Source organism: Delphinapterus leucas, chromosome 16, assembly GCF_059928025.1.
Source record: "Delphinapterus leucas isolate spDelLeu-1000000601 "Yukka" chromosome 16, BTC_Dleu_Yukka2, whole genome shotgun sequence".
In the NCBI taxonomy this organism is placed as follows: Eukaryota; Metazoa; Chordata; class Mammalia; order Artiodactyla; family Monodontidae; genus Delphinapterus; species Delphinapterus leucas.
In genome coordinates, this window is record NC_143144.1 from 40,455,980 (window position 1) to 40,471,591 (window position 15,612).

The 15,612-nt window shown below is 47.8% G+C and overlaps 1 protein-coding gene across 5 annotated transcripts in view; it reads left to right on the forward strand.

Moving 5' to 3' along the window:
• WDFY4 (WDFY family member 4) overlaps positions 1-15,612 on the forward strand; it is a 278,500-nt gene that overhangs the window by 4,829 nt on the left and 258,059 nt on the right. For all 5 annotated transcript variants that reach the window (XM_089897807.1, XM_089897809.1, XM_089897805.1 and 2 more), the window contains exon 2: positions 14,402-14,652. In XM_089897807.1, the coding sequence (XP_089753933.1) occupies positions 14,419-14,652 (234 nt within the window). In that variant the 5' untranslated portion in view covers positions 14,402-14,418. The remainder of the gene's footprint in view (positions 1-14,401; positions 14,653-15,612) is intronic.

Consider the following 15,612-nt stretch of genomic DNA (forward strand, 5'->3'; position numbering starts at 1 on the left):
CCTAATTTAACCTATTTATTCTTACTTTCTAAATGTGGCTGCCCCCAAATTTAAAATTACACATGTGGCTTGAATTTGTGGCTAGTTTTCTATTTCTGCTGAGAAGCACCCTTCAGAGAAATGATGCTTCTTGTTCCATGGCTAAGGCTTTTGTGAGGAACATGGTTCAAGAAGGATGGGAAGTTAGAGAAGTGAAAAGTCACTTGTCCTACATAATTCCAAGAAGAAAGAAAGGATGGAGGATAAGAAGAATGGAAATAGTGCTTACAACAAGCTGTACACTAGATAGGGCACTGGTATTTGCAATCTCATTTGATCCCCACAGTGAGATCAGTTTCATCACTCCCACTTTACAGATGAGAAAATGGAGGCTCAGAGAGGTAAGGTCCTTTGCCCTCAGACAGTAAGTGCTTCGTCTGGGATTTGAGCCTGGTTCCACCTGATAAGTCTGCATGCTTTGCATTAGGAACACTACCACTGAAAAGCTGACGGAACACTTCTGGAGAGATGTAGTCAACATTTGGCAGGAGTGTGAAAACTGCTCTTCCCTTTTGGCCAATGGTTAATCCTTTTTTTGAGAATTCATCTTCATAGATAATTCACAGCAAACAAAAAGATTGCATGGGGATCCTTTCTCCCAGCATTGCCCATAACAGCAGTGGAGATGCCCAAAGCATCCCATTAATAGGGAGTAAGAGAGTCAATTATGGGGATTCGACCAAGAGGATTCTTCTTGGTCATTAAATCTGATAATTTAAGGAAAAGAGCAACGTAGAATGCGCTTATGGTATGATCATGGATGCTTAATGCATCAAAACCTTGTACATCAATTACAAGTAAAATATACTTGGATGTGAAAAGTAGTACGCAAAAAAAAAAAAAAAAAAAGAGGGCAGGAAACACTTGTTGATTTTTGTATTTTCAATAATAAGAAAATTGCCAAGCAGCACTCCAGTATCAGATTTTTAAAAGATATACACAAAATATAAAGAGTTATACAGTCAAAGATGAAAAAAGATATGCACACATGAAGAAATTGTGTCATAGAGTGGTCAGAGCATATCGGGAGTTAATGATGTTGAAACCTACAGTGAGCCCCCAGAGATTTCACTCCTCCCAGGAATTTGGAGGGTGAGGAATAGGATGGGGGAATCTCAGCATCTGGAGACCTTCATACAGAGACCTAGCCTCTGCCCACACTCTCCACCCTACTTCCACTCTGCATCCCTCACAGTGGCACAAAACCATCTGCGGTTCAGCCTCGCCTCTCTCGTCCCTTTGCATGCCCTTCCCCTGGAGCAATTCTCTCTAGCCCATCCACAATCTTTCTTCACCTCCCCTCAGGCTCCCTCTCCAAAGTCCCTGCTTCTGTGAACCCTCTCTTACTATCTTCCACCCTCACCCCACCCCACCTCATCCCCAATTACCAGCTCCTTCCTCCCTCTTCCCTCTGCTCCTTCCCCTTAGTGCTGGATTCCTGCTCCAAAGGTTGTATTTCAGGCATTGTATTACAGCATCCTTTTTCCTGCCTCCTGTCCGCTGCAGGCTGTGAGTGCCTGAGGGCAGGGGCTGGGCCCTCTGGGCAGGCTCAGCATCTACCAGAGGGTCTCTGTATGCCATCTGTGACACTCCCTGCTGAGAGCCCCACAGGGACTCCCAGGACACTGCATGGGATGAGGGCCATGTCCATTACTGGCATTCATGGTCCTTTCCCAACACACATCCTCACCCCATCCCTGCTCCCTGTGCTCCAGCCTTGAACCCCACCTTTGTCTCTGAACACACATGCTACCTGGAGTGTTTGTCCGCTTTGCTTTGGGGACACCTCCTCCTCATCCCCCAGTGCCCATCCTGGGTGCAGTCTTTTCTGAGAAGCCCTTCCAGACCACCACTCCCCTTTCTGGGCTGGGCCATGAGCCTTCTCTGTGCCCCACAGCCAGGCACCTCCATGCCCAGCACCTACTCCACTGTGTCTGTTTCCTTAAGTCCAGGGTGTGGGTCAGGGGCAATTCTGCTCCTTACATGTTTAATAATCAAATGGCCACAACACAGAGAAAGCTGAGTAAAGCCGCAGCTCTGGTGGCTAGCCTGGAGGGTGAGTGATTAACGCTGGGTGTGCTGCTGGTGTCAGCCCAGGAGTGACTGGCCAACTAGTGCCCACCTTGTGCCGGGGCTAATGAACCCTGGACCCTGTGGCTCCCAGAGAGCAGCTCTTTCCTGGCGGGATGGCGAAACCACAGGGTCCTGCTCTGGGCCTGCTTGCCTGCAATGTGAGGGGGCCATGGCAGGCCTTGTGCTAAACAGCTCACAGCCAGGGGTCAGCAACAACTCTGCAAGGCCAGCCAGGGAACCCCTGTAGAGCTGTTGGCAGTAAGAGTTTCCAGCTAGTACCTGAGGTGCCCCTGAGGTCTGTTTTTACCACAGTTGACCACTGTGTCAAGCCAGCCTGGAGTAGTAAAAGGGGGTGGGGGGCTTTGGAGTCAGAAAAGTCTGCATCTGACCTTGATTCTGACACTTAGCAGCAGTTTGATTTCAGATAAGTTACCTATTTTCTCTGAATCTCAATTTCTCTGAGTCTTGCTTTCCCCGTCTGTATAATGGGCATAATAATACCTACGTTACAAGTTTTCTAAGATTAGAGAACACCGATGGCCTGTTAGTGATGCTCGTTCCATTACGGCCATTCTTACTTAGGAATCATTTCTTTATGTTCCAGTGGAGGCCAAGCCACGGATTAACTCCCTCGCTGGGAGGCTCCTGATTATGGGAGCTGCGCTGCATGTTACCTGTGCTGTCACCAGCCCATGTCTTTGTGTGACAGTGGTAGCTCAGTTGCAGCTAAGCTTTGAGGGTCTGGCCAGGGGAACTGCTCCCTGGCCATTTTTGGCAATGTGGAAGTCGGTACACATACCGAGATATAAAACTGGGTCCCTTCCCCAGGACACCGTGAGTTCCTATATTTTGTTGCTGTTGCAAAAACCACAGAGGTGTGTGCCAGCCGGGAGTGCACAGACTGAAATCAGAAAAAGGAAGTGAGGAGGACCGTGGGAGGTGTTGCCCCACCTGCCTGGTTCCTGCCAGTCAAGTCCCCATCTTAGTCTTCAGGGGAATTCCTGAACTTCTGGAAACAACCTGAGCTGCCTCCTTTTCCTCTTGGGTCATTCGAGGCAGGATGTAGGGCCCTGGCCTCTGCCGTTCTCTGCCTGCGGGCACTCTGAGCCCTCGGCTGATGTAAGAGGTGGTGTCACTTGCTAACTGGAGGGGCTTGGGACTGCACCAAGGTGATCACTGGTCCTTGCCCTAGAGCTGGGTGTCAAGGCTCTCAGGGCACCTCTGGCTCTGCTCACACCTCCACCCTCCCAGCCATTGCCTGCAGAGCTTCTATTTTCCCACCTGCCCCTCCTGCGGCTTCCCGCTGCACATGCTCTTGTTTTCGCCCTGGAGCCTCGCTCCTGGGGACAGCATTCCTGCTCCTGGTTTCTACTCTTTATATTTGAGATGACCAAATCCTCACTTCCAGTCCTGTCTCCATGCACTCCTGGCCCCACACCTCTTAAGGCCTCAATTTGGTCCACTCAGTGTCCTATTGTCCTTTCAAACCAGCTCCTTGTGAAAAAACCCGAGATTGGACAGACTCAGTGGACAGGCCAGCAGGGAGGTGATGCAGAAGAGAAGCCAAGGACTCCAGAACACATCCACAGAGGGCCTTGTAGGCTGACATTCCCTCAGGAAGTGCAGGTAGATTTCAAGAGCCTCGAGGCAGCAATATGCACAATGGGGTAGGGTGGGGGGCCGCATGTAGGATGGATGAAGGTGCCACTGTGAGACCCTGGACATGGCCTCACATACATTCACATGCTTAATTCTTCCCACAACCTTGCGAGGAAGATTTTGTTCCCATTTTACAGCTGCAGACACTGAGGCTCTGAGAGCCTAAGTCAATAAGACTGCAGGTTAGAAAGAGAGCTAGGATTTGAAACAGATCTGTCTGATGCTGCTCTGGGTCAGCCTGCCCTGGGTGGGGAGGGGTTGAGACAGGTCTAGCCAAGTAGTCTAGGCTCAGGGTTGTGGTGTTATCTTACTATGGAATCAAGGCCAGAGGCTGCCACACATCCTAGACTCATAGGGCCCATTTCCAGATGCGCTGAGCTGGCCTGCTGGTGAACTTGGCACTCTTGGGACCTGCCCAGCTCACAGTTAACCCAGGGCCTGCTGCCTGGCCTTCAGACAACAGGGTTTCCTGGGAAGCAGGAGAGACCTAAAATTAGTCCCTCACTCTCTCCCTAACCAGCACTGTGACGCTGGATGAGCCACCCACCTCTCTGGGCCTCAGTTCTCTAGGCATTGCACACTCTGGGATTCTTTAGCAAGGCACCCTTCCGGGGACTTCCAACATCTTCCCAGGCCCCCATGTCTCCTGGGGACACACAGGCATCACCTGGGACCTTGTAGAAAACATGCCTGCTTGGGGCCCACCCAGACCAATTAAGTGGTAATCTCTGGGGACCAAGGTGTGCAGCCAGGGCTGGTGATGATGGCTCTATATCTAAACTCATCAAGTGGATTCTTCATCTCTTTGGATTATCTCAGAGGTCCCTTTGCCTCCTTGTTTCCAAGGTGATCCTTCTAACTGGAGTGCTCATCACCTACGTGTGGGGTGTGCGTCAGGCCCCCGGCTTGTCTCTCCCTGTTCTAGGCCTGGCTTATGCCAGCCAGGAATAACCTTTCTAGATCTGTGCTTATCACATTGTTCTCCTTTTCCAGACTTTCAAGATCTTGCCATTATCTAGAGCCCCACGTCTAGCTGTGTCGGCCTACGTGACTCGGCTATAGTGTGATTTCTCATCATGCCTGCACTCAGCCCTCCCCTGTCTGGAGAGTCTGTCTGCTCTCACTGAGCTGGGTGCTGCTCAGGGTCCTCATCTAGCTCTTTAGTCTGGTTTGTGCAGATCAGGTTGGGATGTTAGTGAAACCCCCTTTGAGCAGCAGCCCCAGTAGAAGGAGCAGGGGAGGCAGGGGGACGCTTCATACCAGCATGTTACTGACGACTTCTTTGTCTCGGGACCCATCGTCCACAGTTTCACGCCCACTTTTTCTTCAATGTGTTCTCAGATGCAGAGACAGATAGGAGGGTGCATCTTTTATCCACAACCCCAGGTACGGCTACTCCCGTGCCATGTGCTCCTAAGAAGGTGCAGGCTAACGTGTGCCTGCTGCACAGAGCCACTCAAGCAATGAGGGTGGAATTCAAAGTACGTGGGAAAGGCTGGCTGGTGGAGGGCTCTGCCGGGCTTTTTCCAACATTGCCATGCTGCTAAGCTCAGAAGTGGGGCAGAGGTCTCTCCTGTGCATCGGCTGTTCAGGAGCGAGATGCAGACCCAGCAGGCACACCAAGGCTGCAGAGAGCTCCTCCTGCGGTTCTGACCCAAGCTCTGCTGTTTCTCCTCTTGCCCCTCCACAGACAGCAAGGGTCGTTTCCACCTTTTTGCTATTGTAAATAATCATGCTTATAAACATGGGCATACAAGCATTTTTTGACTCTTTTGTGAGGGGTATCCTTTTACTTTTTATAATTGAGCCATCTTGTCTATTATTTCAGCCAATTTGACCAAATGATCATTTAATAAATACAGTCGATGCTTGAAAAACATGGGTTTGAACTGTGTGGGTCCACTTATATGTGGATTTTTTCAGTGTAAATACTACACCATCTATGGTTAGTTGGATCCACAATGCTGAACCACGGATATGGAGGGCCGACTATAAGTTACACGGGGATTTTCCCCACGTTATTCAGGGGTCAACTGTATAGTATTTTTAATTGGATGGAAAAGTGGATGGGAGCTTGGGGTGCAGCCTCCACCCTTGACCAACATGGAGACTGAGGCCTGGGAGGGCCTCCAAGTGAGCCCCTATCTGAGTGTGGCTTCTGTTCACAGGAGATTTGATCCTGGCCCCAACCAGTGACCTTCCGAGGAAGGAGGGGGTGAGCTTAAGGAGGAGCACGTTGGCTTTGCAGTCAGACACAGAACGTGCAACGTGGCCATCTGCGGAAGTGACTGACCCTCTCTGAGCCTAGCTTTCAGCACCTGTAAAATACTGCCCCTGTTTGTTTGCACCCTCACGGGGTGTTGTGTGAAGATAAGGAGAGACGATACAGAGATTAGGATGCAGAGCCATAGTAAAGTAAGCTTTCAGCAAGTGGAGTTATTATACAATTAAACGCGTGGGTGTAACCCTTTGGTGCTGGGCAGAAACAGGTGAAGGGACTAAACCCTTAGCCTCTAGCTTCTCCATTGGCGCTCTCTGCGCCTCGGTAAGTTTGGTTTTTTCTGTCAGGTTGATTGACATGTGATTTACAGGCAGAATATTTTACCCTTCTTAGTGTGCCCTTTGGGCACACGTACACAGTTGTGTGACCACCACCACGGTCCAGATACACAACATTTCTACCACCCCTTTGCCCTTTGGAGCCACCCTCCTACCTGAAGTCCCTGGCAACCACCAATCTATTTTCTGTCCCTATAATTTTGCCTTTTCCAGAATGTCATGTAAATGGGGTAAGGCAGTACGTAGCCTTCTGAGATTGGCTCCTGTCACTCGGCATAAGGGCTTCGAGACCCATCCGGGTTGCCGTGGGTCAGCAGTGTGTTCCTTTTTACTGCAGAGAAGCATCCCAGTGTATGGAGATACCTGTTTGTTGTTTCATTCACGCCTTGACAAATATTTGGGTTGTTTCCAGGTTTGGGCAGCTATGAATAGATCTACTATAAACGTTCATGTATAGGTTTTTATATGAACATTAAGTTTTTACTTCTCTAGGGTAAATACCCTGGAAGGTAATGGTTGGGTATACGTTTAACTTCCTCAGAAGTTGCCAAACCGTCCTCCAAAGTGGCCGCACCACTTGCATTCATAGCAGCGAGAGTGACAGTGTGGTTGCTATGCATCCTTGTTAGCACTAATGGATTTTTTTTTTTTTTTTTTTTTGCGGTACGTGGGCCTCTCACTGCTGTGGCCTCTCCCGTTGCGGAGCACAGGCTCCAGACGCGCAGGCTCAGCGGCCATGGCTCACGGGCCCAGCCGCTCTGCGGCATGTGGGATCCACCTGGACCGGGGCACGAACCCGTGTCCCCTGCATTGGCAGGCGGACTCTCAACCACTGCGCCACCAGGGAAGCCCTGGATTTTGTTTGTTTTTAAAAGACACTCTAATAGGTGTGTCCTGGTATCTCAGTGTGGCTTTAATCTACATTTCTCTACTGCTAATGTTCTTGTCCCCTCCGTGCTTCTGATTAACTACAGTAGGCTGTGGAGTGAACAGAGCATCCACATTATTGCAACTTCCGCCCACCCCTCCCCCTTTTCACTTGCTTTTTTTAAACTTTTAACTTGTAAGCTCTCTTGTTAGTGTGTAATGGTGCGGAAGAAGGAAGCAAGGCCGAGCCCCACCTTGCACATGTTTTTGGAAGAAGATCGGTTTGTTATTTTTTTTCTGAGAGAACTGACACAGGAGAAGAGCATTTGGATCTGCTGACATACAGCGAGGAACTGACTTTTGAATGGAAAGGAAAACAGGTCATTTACAGCCATACATGGGAAGTTGCTCTTCTGTTCTGTATCATCTGGTTTAGAGGCTCCACCAGCTCCTGGGCCTGGGGACCATGCCTGTGATACAGATGGCAAATAGGTATGCCTCTGCACTGGGTGTGTACAATCCAGAAAGGGTGACAGTCATATACGCAGACAAGAAAACGGGGGGACTTCAATCTTGAATTTTATCATAGCAACTCTTTGTCACTAGGTCTGAGCTTCCCCACAGAATGCACTGAGTCCCAGGTTTCCTCTGACCTGCCCCGTTGGAGGGTGGCTCCACATAACTTCTTGCTCCGTTTCCTCCAGAATAGCTTCCTTGCATCTTAGCCCCAAGGGCTGCTAAATCACATCTCATATCCTGAGACTCTTACCCATTGGCAGATCACCCCACAGGAAGTCAGGGATGAGACGGTCAATCAAATGTGGGTTTAGCGCCCGAACATCTGTAACCCAGCTGATTCTTCAGGCTCCAGATGTCGCCCTCCAGTGCAGCAGCTGTGAGCGGGATGGCCTGGATGTTTTGCTTCTGAGATATTACAAAGCAGAGTTTGGACGATGCTATGGATCTGTGCAGGATAGGTGGGTTGGGGGAGAGAGGATGGGCAGTGATCCCCAACCCCGGGGGCCCGCATAGCCACTTCCAACCCTAGTGCCCCAGAGGTCATAGGGAATCCCCCTTCTCAGGTCCCTGCAGACTTGTCACCTGGCTCCCAGCGCACAGTGCACAGACAGGGGAGCACCTGGTCCGCACCCCTCACCACACACAACCCACAGGCTCTCAGTCCACTCAGGCACCTCTCCAGCCATTCTGCACTGACTCACTGGCCTGCATCTCTTCTGTGGTCAGTGTGTAAAGCCCAGAGGGTGGAACTGAGATCACCAGGGCCGTTTCAATGAGAAGAAAGTTAGACTCAGAGAGGGGAAGTAACTTGGTTAAGGCAGTACAGCAGCCAAGCTGGGACTGGACTCCAGTCCTGTGACTCCCATTCTGGCCTGCAGCTCCCCTCTGCCCGGGGGCTGAGTGAGTGGGCAGGTACCTGCACAGCTGCCAGTCTCTCGCTCCTGTGTCCAGGCTGCAGAAAGGCAGGGCCTCTAGTCGGCCTGGTTGGGCATGCGGAGGAGCCATGACTAAACTGGGCTACGTGCCACATGCCCTGAGCCTGACCCAAACTGGGAAACAGCTTGCCGGCACAGAGCAGGGCCTTGTCTTCCCCTGGACACCCCTGGAACCCCTAGCAGCCTCCAGACCTCTCATCCTGCCAAGGCCATCTTTCCCTTCACCCCTCCCCAAACTTCTACTTATCCAAAACACTTTTAGTGTGGTACCTGGCTAAGCCCCTCCTTCTTGCCTGGGCACCAAGCAAGCCCTTTTTTGAGTTCAGCCTCCGGTGTGCAGTGCTGTCTACAGACCCAGGGTAGACTCTACTTTGGCTACCGCCTCACAATGGTACCCTGGGCAGGTCACTTCTCTGCTCCGAGCCTTAGTACCATCTGCAGACAAAGGCTGATAGATTTGACATTGTTGGATGGAAGGAAGATTAAGTGAAGGGATGCAGGTAAATGCCCGTACAAAGGAGGCTCCAATAAATGCCGTCCCAGAGCACTGACTTTATTCCCTGAGGGGTCCCATTATTAGCCCATTTCACAAAGGAGGACACTGAGGCTGGGACAGGTTTTGTCACTTGGTCTAAGCCCGTTGGATTCAAACTGGAACAGCCTGGCTCCAGAGTCTGTGCTGGTGCCTGCACCTGTTTACAGAGGTAAGAAGACACTTTTGATAACGAGTGAATTAGAATGGTTTCTTCTTGCCATTCTTTATGCAGCCCTGAGAGGCTACTCCCCACGTCCTTCCTTTTACAAACAAAACCGAAGCAGGCCTACAGGACAGGAGAGGGGATGGCCACAGCTTGACATCTGAGACATACAACTTCTCCACGGGATGCACAGATCCCATTTTGTTAGAAATTCTTGTTTTTCAAAAATCTGTCTTTTCAAGGGAACATGATTCAAGCGTCTCACTTCAGTAAACATGGCTTCTTAACTTCAGAGGAGATCTGAGGGGCTCTGATATTTCCCCTGAGCGTCCAGCTGTGTTCCCTAGGAACACATTTTCGCATCTTGTGTCCCAACACTCACTTTGTCTTCTCACCTGCTTCTCCTAGAAACGTGGTGTGTTAGCAGGCCCTCTGATTCATTTTATTGAATGAATCGGTTAGTAGCACCTGCTGGGATAGCCCCAAAATGACTTTTATGTGATAGAAACAAGCTTAGCTTGGCTCCAGCCACCATCCTGTGTGTTGGGATGTCCGTGCTGGACTTGGGCTGGCTCTATTGATGATGGGAATGTCGGTCTGGCTGAGACATAATGACTTTCAGAGTCTGGGGAGAATCCAAGTAGAAAAAGAACTTATTGAGAAGAGGAGTCTGGGCTATATATAGTGAGAGATTTGGGTGCCATCAGCATATAGGTTCATTCATTCATTTATTCATGTATATGGTAACAGTTTATTGAGCATCTACTCTGTGCCAACCCCTGATAAAGGTACAGTGGTCTTCTTGCACAGAACTAACATTTAGTGGATATGTGGCTCTCGGGAGTAATTAATGCTGGGGAATAGCTGAGGTCTTCTACAGTAAACTTTTGAAATGAGGACATGTGGCATCTGTCTGAAACGAGAAAACTGTTGTGGGGAGTCTGGAAGGACACTGAGCAGCAGACAGACAGAAACGCATCCAACAAAATACGTAGTGAGATACAACAAAGAGGCCATTGTTTTTTTTTCTAAGTAAAAAATTTTAAAAATTATATGTTACGGGTGTACAATAGAGTGATTCACAATTTTTAAAGGTCATACTCCATTTATAGTTCTTACAAAATATTGGCTATTTTCCCCGTCTTGTACAATATATCCTTGTAGCTTATTTTATACCTAATAGTTTGTACCTCTTACTCCCCTACCCCTATATTGCCCTTCCCTCTTTCCTGTCCCCACTGGTAACCACTAGTTTGTTCTCCGTATCTGTGAGTCTGCTTCTTTTTTGTTACATTCACTAATTTGTTTTATTTTTTAGATTCTACATATAAGTGATATCATACAGGATTTGTCTTTTTCTGTCTGACTTACTTCACTTAGCACAATTCCCTCCAAGTCCATCCATGTTGCTGCAAATGCCAAATTTTCATTCTTTATTTATGGCTGAGTAGTATTCCATTGTGTATATATATATCTTCTTTATCCATTCATCCGTTGATGGACACTTAGGTTGCTTCCATATCTTGGCAACTGTAAATGATGCTGCTATGAACATTGGGGTGCATGTATCTTTTTGAATTAGTGGGTTTTTTTTTTTTGGATATATATACCCAGGAGTGGAATTGCTGGGTCATAAGGCAGTTCTATTTTTAGTTTTTTGAGAAACCGCCATACTGTTTTCCACAGTGGCTGCACCAATTTACATTTCCACCAACAGTCTACGAGGTTCACTTTTCTCCACATCCAGGCCAACACTTGTTATTGGCTTCTTTTTGATGACAGCCATTCTGACAGGTGTGAGGTGATACCTCATTTGTGGATTTGATTTGCATTTCCATGATGATTAGCGATGGTGAGCATCTTCTCATGTGCCTGTTAGATGCCATTGCTTTTTACCCATTAAATCAGCAAGAATTAAAAAATGGTAACGAAGGAAGTATGGACTCCGGTACATGCTTGAAAGAAGACTGTACATTGATGAGGTGTTTCGGGAGAAGCTGTTTGGAAATACGTGTCCAGAGCCTAACATTTTTACCTCTCTTTAGACCAAGCTAATTTCCTTTTAGGAATGTATTGCAATCTGGTATTTAATCATGAATATATGGAAAGGCTTAGACACGAGGTCTATCGTCACAGTGTTGTTTATAGTAGTGAAGCATTGGAAATGACTTAAATGCCTAAATGTAGGGGATTACTTAAATAAAGGATCAGCATGGTTCTACAGCCACCACACACCATTAAAAATGAAGATGCAGAGGATCTTTAACAACATGGAAAATATTCACAATACTTTTCTGTGACATAAAAAAAGTTATGAACTAATTTATGAGGGAAACAATGGATTGAGAGAAGGTATTAGCGATTTTAAATGCAACAAGGGGTCAGTTTCTAAAATATACTCGCTCAAAGCAACAGGAAAAAGATAGGCAAGGACAAATAAGCAAAGGTTATGAGTAATCATTTTTCAGAAGAGGAAATCCAAAAGGCTATGTATGAGTCATATGAAGAGAGGCTCAGACTCATTAGTAAGTGAGAGAGAAGCAAATTAAAATGAGGGATCAGGACTTCCCTGGTGGTGCAGTGGTTAAGAATCCGCCTGCCAATGCAGGGGACACGGGTTTGAGCCCTGGTCCGGGAAGATCCCACATGCCGCGGAGCAACTAAGCTCGTGCGCCACAACTACTGAGCCTGCACTCTAGAGCCCGTGAGCCACAACTACTGAGCTCATGTGCCACAACTACTGAAGCCCGCGTGCCTACAGCCCGCGCTCTGCAACAAGAGAAGCCACTGCAGTGAGAAGCCCATGCACCACAACGAAGAGCAGCCCCTGCTCACTGCAACTAGAGAAAGCCTGCACACAGCAACGAAGACCCAATGCAGCCAAAAAAAAAAAAAAAATGAGGGATCACTTTACTTCAATCAGATCAGCAAACATTAGAAAGCAATGTGATGTTAAGCAGGGGTATAGAGAAGATGGTAGAGGAGCCTGTGGGGGGAGTGTGGCCTGGTGCCAGCTTTCTGGAGGCATCTGAGTTGATGGTACTTGGTTGAACTGAGAGACATACACCCTTGACTCAGCACTCCCGCTCTGGTGTTTATAGCCAGAGTCAGTCACATGCAGCCCCATGAGGGGAGTCTCGTGGGAATGTCCAGGACAGGATGGAGGGCAGTCTGAGGAGTCTCAGGCAATCTGACCATCTACTGCGGAGCAAACAAATCAAATAGGCACGTGATGCCCACTGTGTAACACGGAGCAGCGGTCAGAAGAAATGAGGTTGACGAATACAGAGCCACGTGCTTGGGTCTGAGGTCGTAATGTTGAGTGAGACAGTAAAGCTGAGAAAAGATGCAGAAGGCCGTTCGGGGAACTTAAAATGGTGCATCCAGAAATCATGTTCCCGTGCCATGTTTTATGAGGACTCGTGCTATCAAGCAGGGGGGCTGGGTGGGGTGGGGAAGACGGGGCTGGGGGATGAAAAGCCAAGGGAAGAATGAATAAACCATCAGCGCCAGAGAAGAACCTGGTCCTGGTCAGGAAAGAGACCATGCTGAGACTGAGAGATGTGAGGCACCCCGCCACCTGTCCCTGAGGGTCAACCTCAAAACGGAAACAAATAAACCCGCACCAAGTCCCAGACAACCAACCAAAAAAATCAAAAGTACAGATAAAAAGTTTGCTTCAACAATATTATTGAACAGTCTATTCGTAGATAAAAGCCTGAATATCAACAGTCATTTTTCTGGATATAGGCCTTGATATTCTTCCTGATATTTTCTTTTCTTCCCAATTTTCAATGCTGAACATACATGGCTTTTGTATAAGAAAGTGACTTCTGCAAATGAAGTCTGAGAGCAATAAGCATGTGTGATAGAAGAAGAGCCAGGGACTCATGGAGTTTTGTACCTAAAGGGTGAGAATGTTCCAAAGAGGGAGGACTCATCTGGCCACGTGACCCTTAGTTAACTCCCATTCTAGCCTGCAAGGGGAGTGTGTTTGGGCTAAAAATAAAGCATGACACACCTCCACAGCTGCTTAGCGCAGGGCAAAACACCGGGAGACCCACCTCCGTGTCGATCTGTCTGTTTGCTGTCCCTTGACTGGTGGCTCTCGGTTGCTGGCAGCATGCCGGGATGGACACCTATGTGGTGACATCGTGGCCTGGGAAGGCTTCTTTCAGGGAACCTGGACACTCTGGTCCCTGCTGGGAGTTTCTTGCACTCCTGACAAAAAAACAACAGGCAAACCTTTGCTGTTCTGTGAGTCAGTCCTGACGTGGCTACAGAGTATGACAATTGAAAAGTCAAGGACACAAATAAAGGTACCTTCTCAAGGTTACCTATCTGGTAAATCAGGCTTTGGCCAGTTTCATGGTGTATGTCCCTATCCTCACGCCTACTGACCCTGGGTCCCCGGCTCGTACACATTACTTTTGTGTGCACTAACAGAGAAGTCCTTTTAAGTTAACTTGGGGGTTTAAAGAGTCATTTTGAGGACAAATTCCTCTAAAAATATTGAGTGTGAAGCAAATGTTGCTGAGAATGAACTTACATCCTTTTCATCTCATGTGGTAGAAGGAAGTTAAAATAGAAGATACAGAATTACATGCCTCTACAAATATTGGTGGGACATTTACACGTCTGTTCTATTTACTCAGCCTTTTTAAAGAGAAGCAGTGTCAAGTAATCAAAAAACAGGCTTTGGTGTTAAAGGCTTGCATTGCAACTGCATGTCTCACTACCCTGGTGCCTGTTGGTTCAGTCAGTTTCCTTACTTACATAGAAAAAATAGGAAAACCCATCTCTTTCGTGAGAGAGTCTGTGTAGAGAGCCCAGGACGGTGCCTGGCAAACGTTAGATTGTCAATATGAGTCACATCTAAATTGGAATCTCTTTTTTCAGAAGCGTTCCTTATTTTAGTCAGTTTCAGATTCTTAGAGGAACCATCTGCAACAGGAACTGGACTGAATGAGGATGGTACCTTGTCCCACAATCAGTTTCATCAGAAAGTGTTGTGACAGGACTGTTCATTTTTCTTTTTTGCTCTGAATTCAGATCTGCTTTGCTGAGGCATGGAGGCAAAAGAGGTCTCAGAGGCTGAAGACAGAGCTGAGGATCCAGGTTCTGAAAATAAAGGCCAGCCTGATGCTGCTCAGCCTGATTTCCCACCAGGAGGGCAGACCCCTGGCCCCACTGCCCTCTGGGAGATGCTAGAAAGGAAGTTTCTGGAATACCAGCAGTTGGCTCCCAGGAGCCCAGCTGAACATCAGAAGAGCCTGTTGAATCTTCTCCCACTATTCCTAAAGGTTGGTGTTCTCATTTTTGAAACTGTAAAAAGATGATACAGCACTCTGGGGACACTTCTGGGATGATTGGAAGCTGGAGTCAGTAGTTTTAATATCATCACAAGTAGTCTCTGACTGGTTGCTTAGAGGAGAGTGTTGTGCTATTTAATAAAGATAGCAAGCAAGACTCATCTCCAGGGTGAGGATGGGCTTGGAAATGATGGACAGTTGGCTCTTGAGTACCATTGTCTCTTTAGTTTAAAAAAATGATATTGTTTAACAATGATATTTTCAATCCCAGCTTGGGAGCCAGAGGAGAAACCTGCACCTTCGGGAGCTAGAAGGGCATCTGTGTCCTGACATGTGAGTGGCAGGGTGGCTGGTAACCTCAAACACCAGTAATGCCAACACCAGGGCCTGGGAGAGCCGGAACATAAATTGTGCCAAGAATGCAAACTGAGGTGTAATCCATGGGAGCAGCAAAGCAGTGCTCCCTCCCCTGGTTGCAGACACACAAGAGAAGTCCAGCCTGTCCACTGGGCTGGCACTCTGACTAGTGGCAGCTGGTGACAGTTTGGGTACAAGGGATTTCCTTTATTGTCTTGGAATAAAGCTCCTGCCAGTGAGGTCTGCCTTATAGCTGAAAATATTGAAGTCTAATTGTAGAGCTGGAAATGCGTCTTTTTATGAAGACTTAGTTTTTGCTTGACTATTGATTTTGGGTTATTAGTACAAAAACCATGTACCTACATTCAAAGTACAGAGAATATGAGATACTTTTCACATTGGAAAGTAAACTAGAACAGATGGAGGCTTTGCAGGTTTTTATTGGGAAACCCCTTTGTTAATATGTTTCATCTCACTTATTAACCAGGAATACTTAAAGATTTCCAAAGATGACTCAGAATTTTCTTGGGATCATATTTATAGGATGCATGGAATACTTAAGCATGCCTTTCTGTAAAAAATTGCCAAGTAACT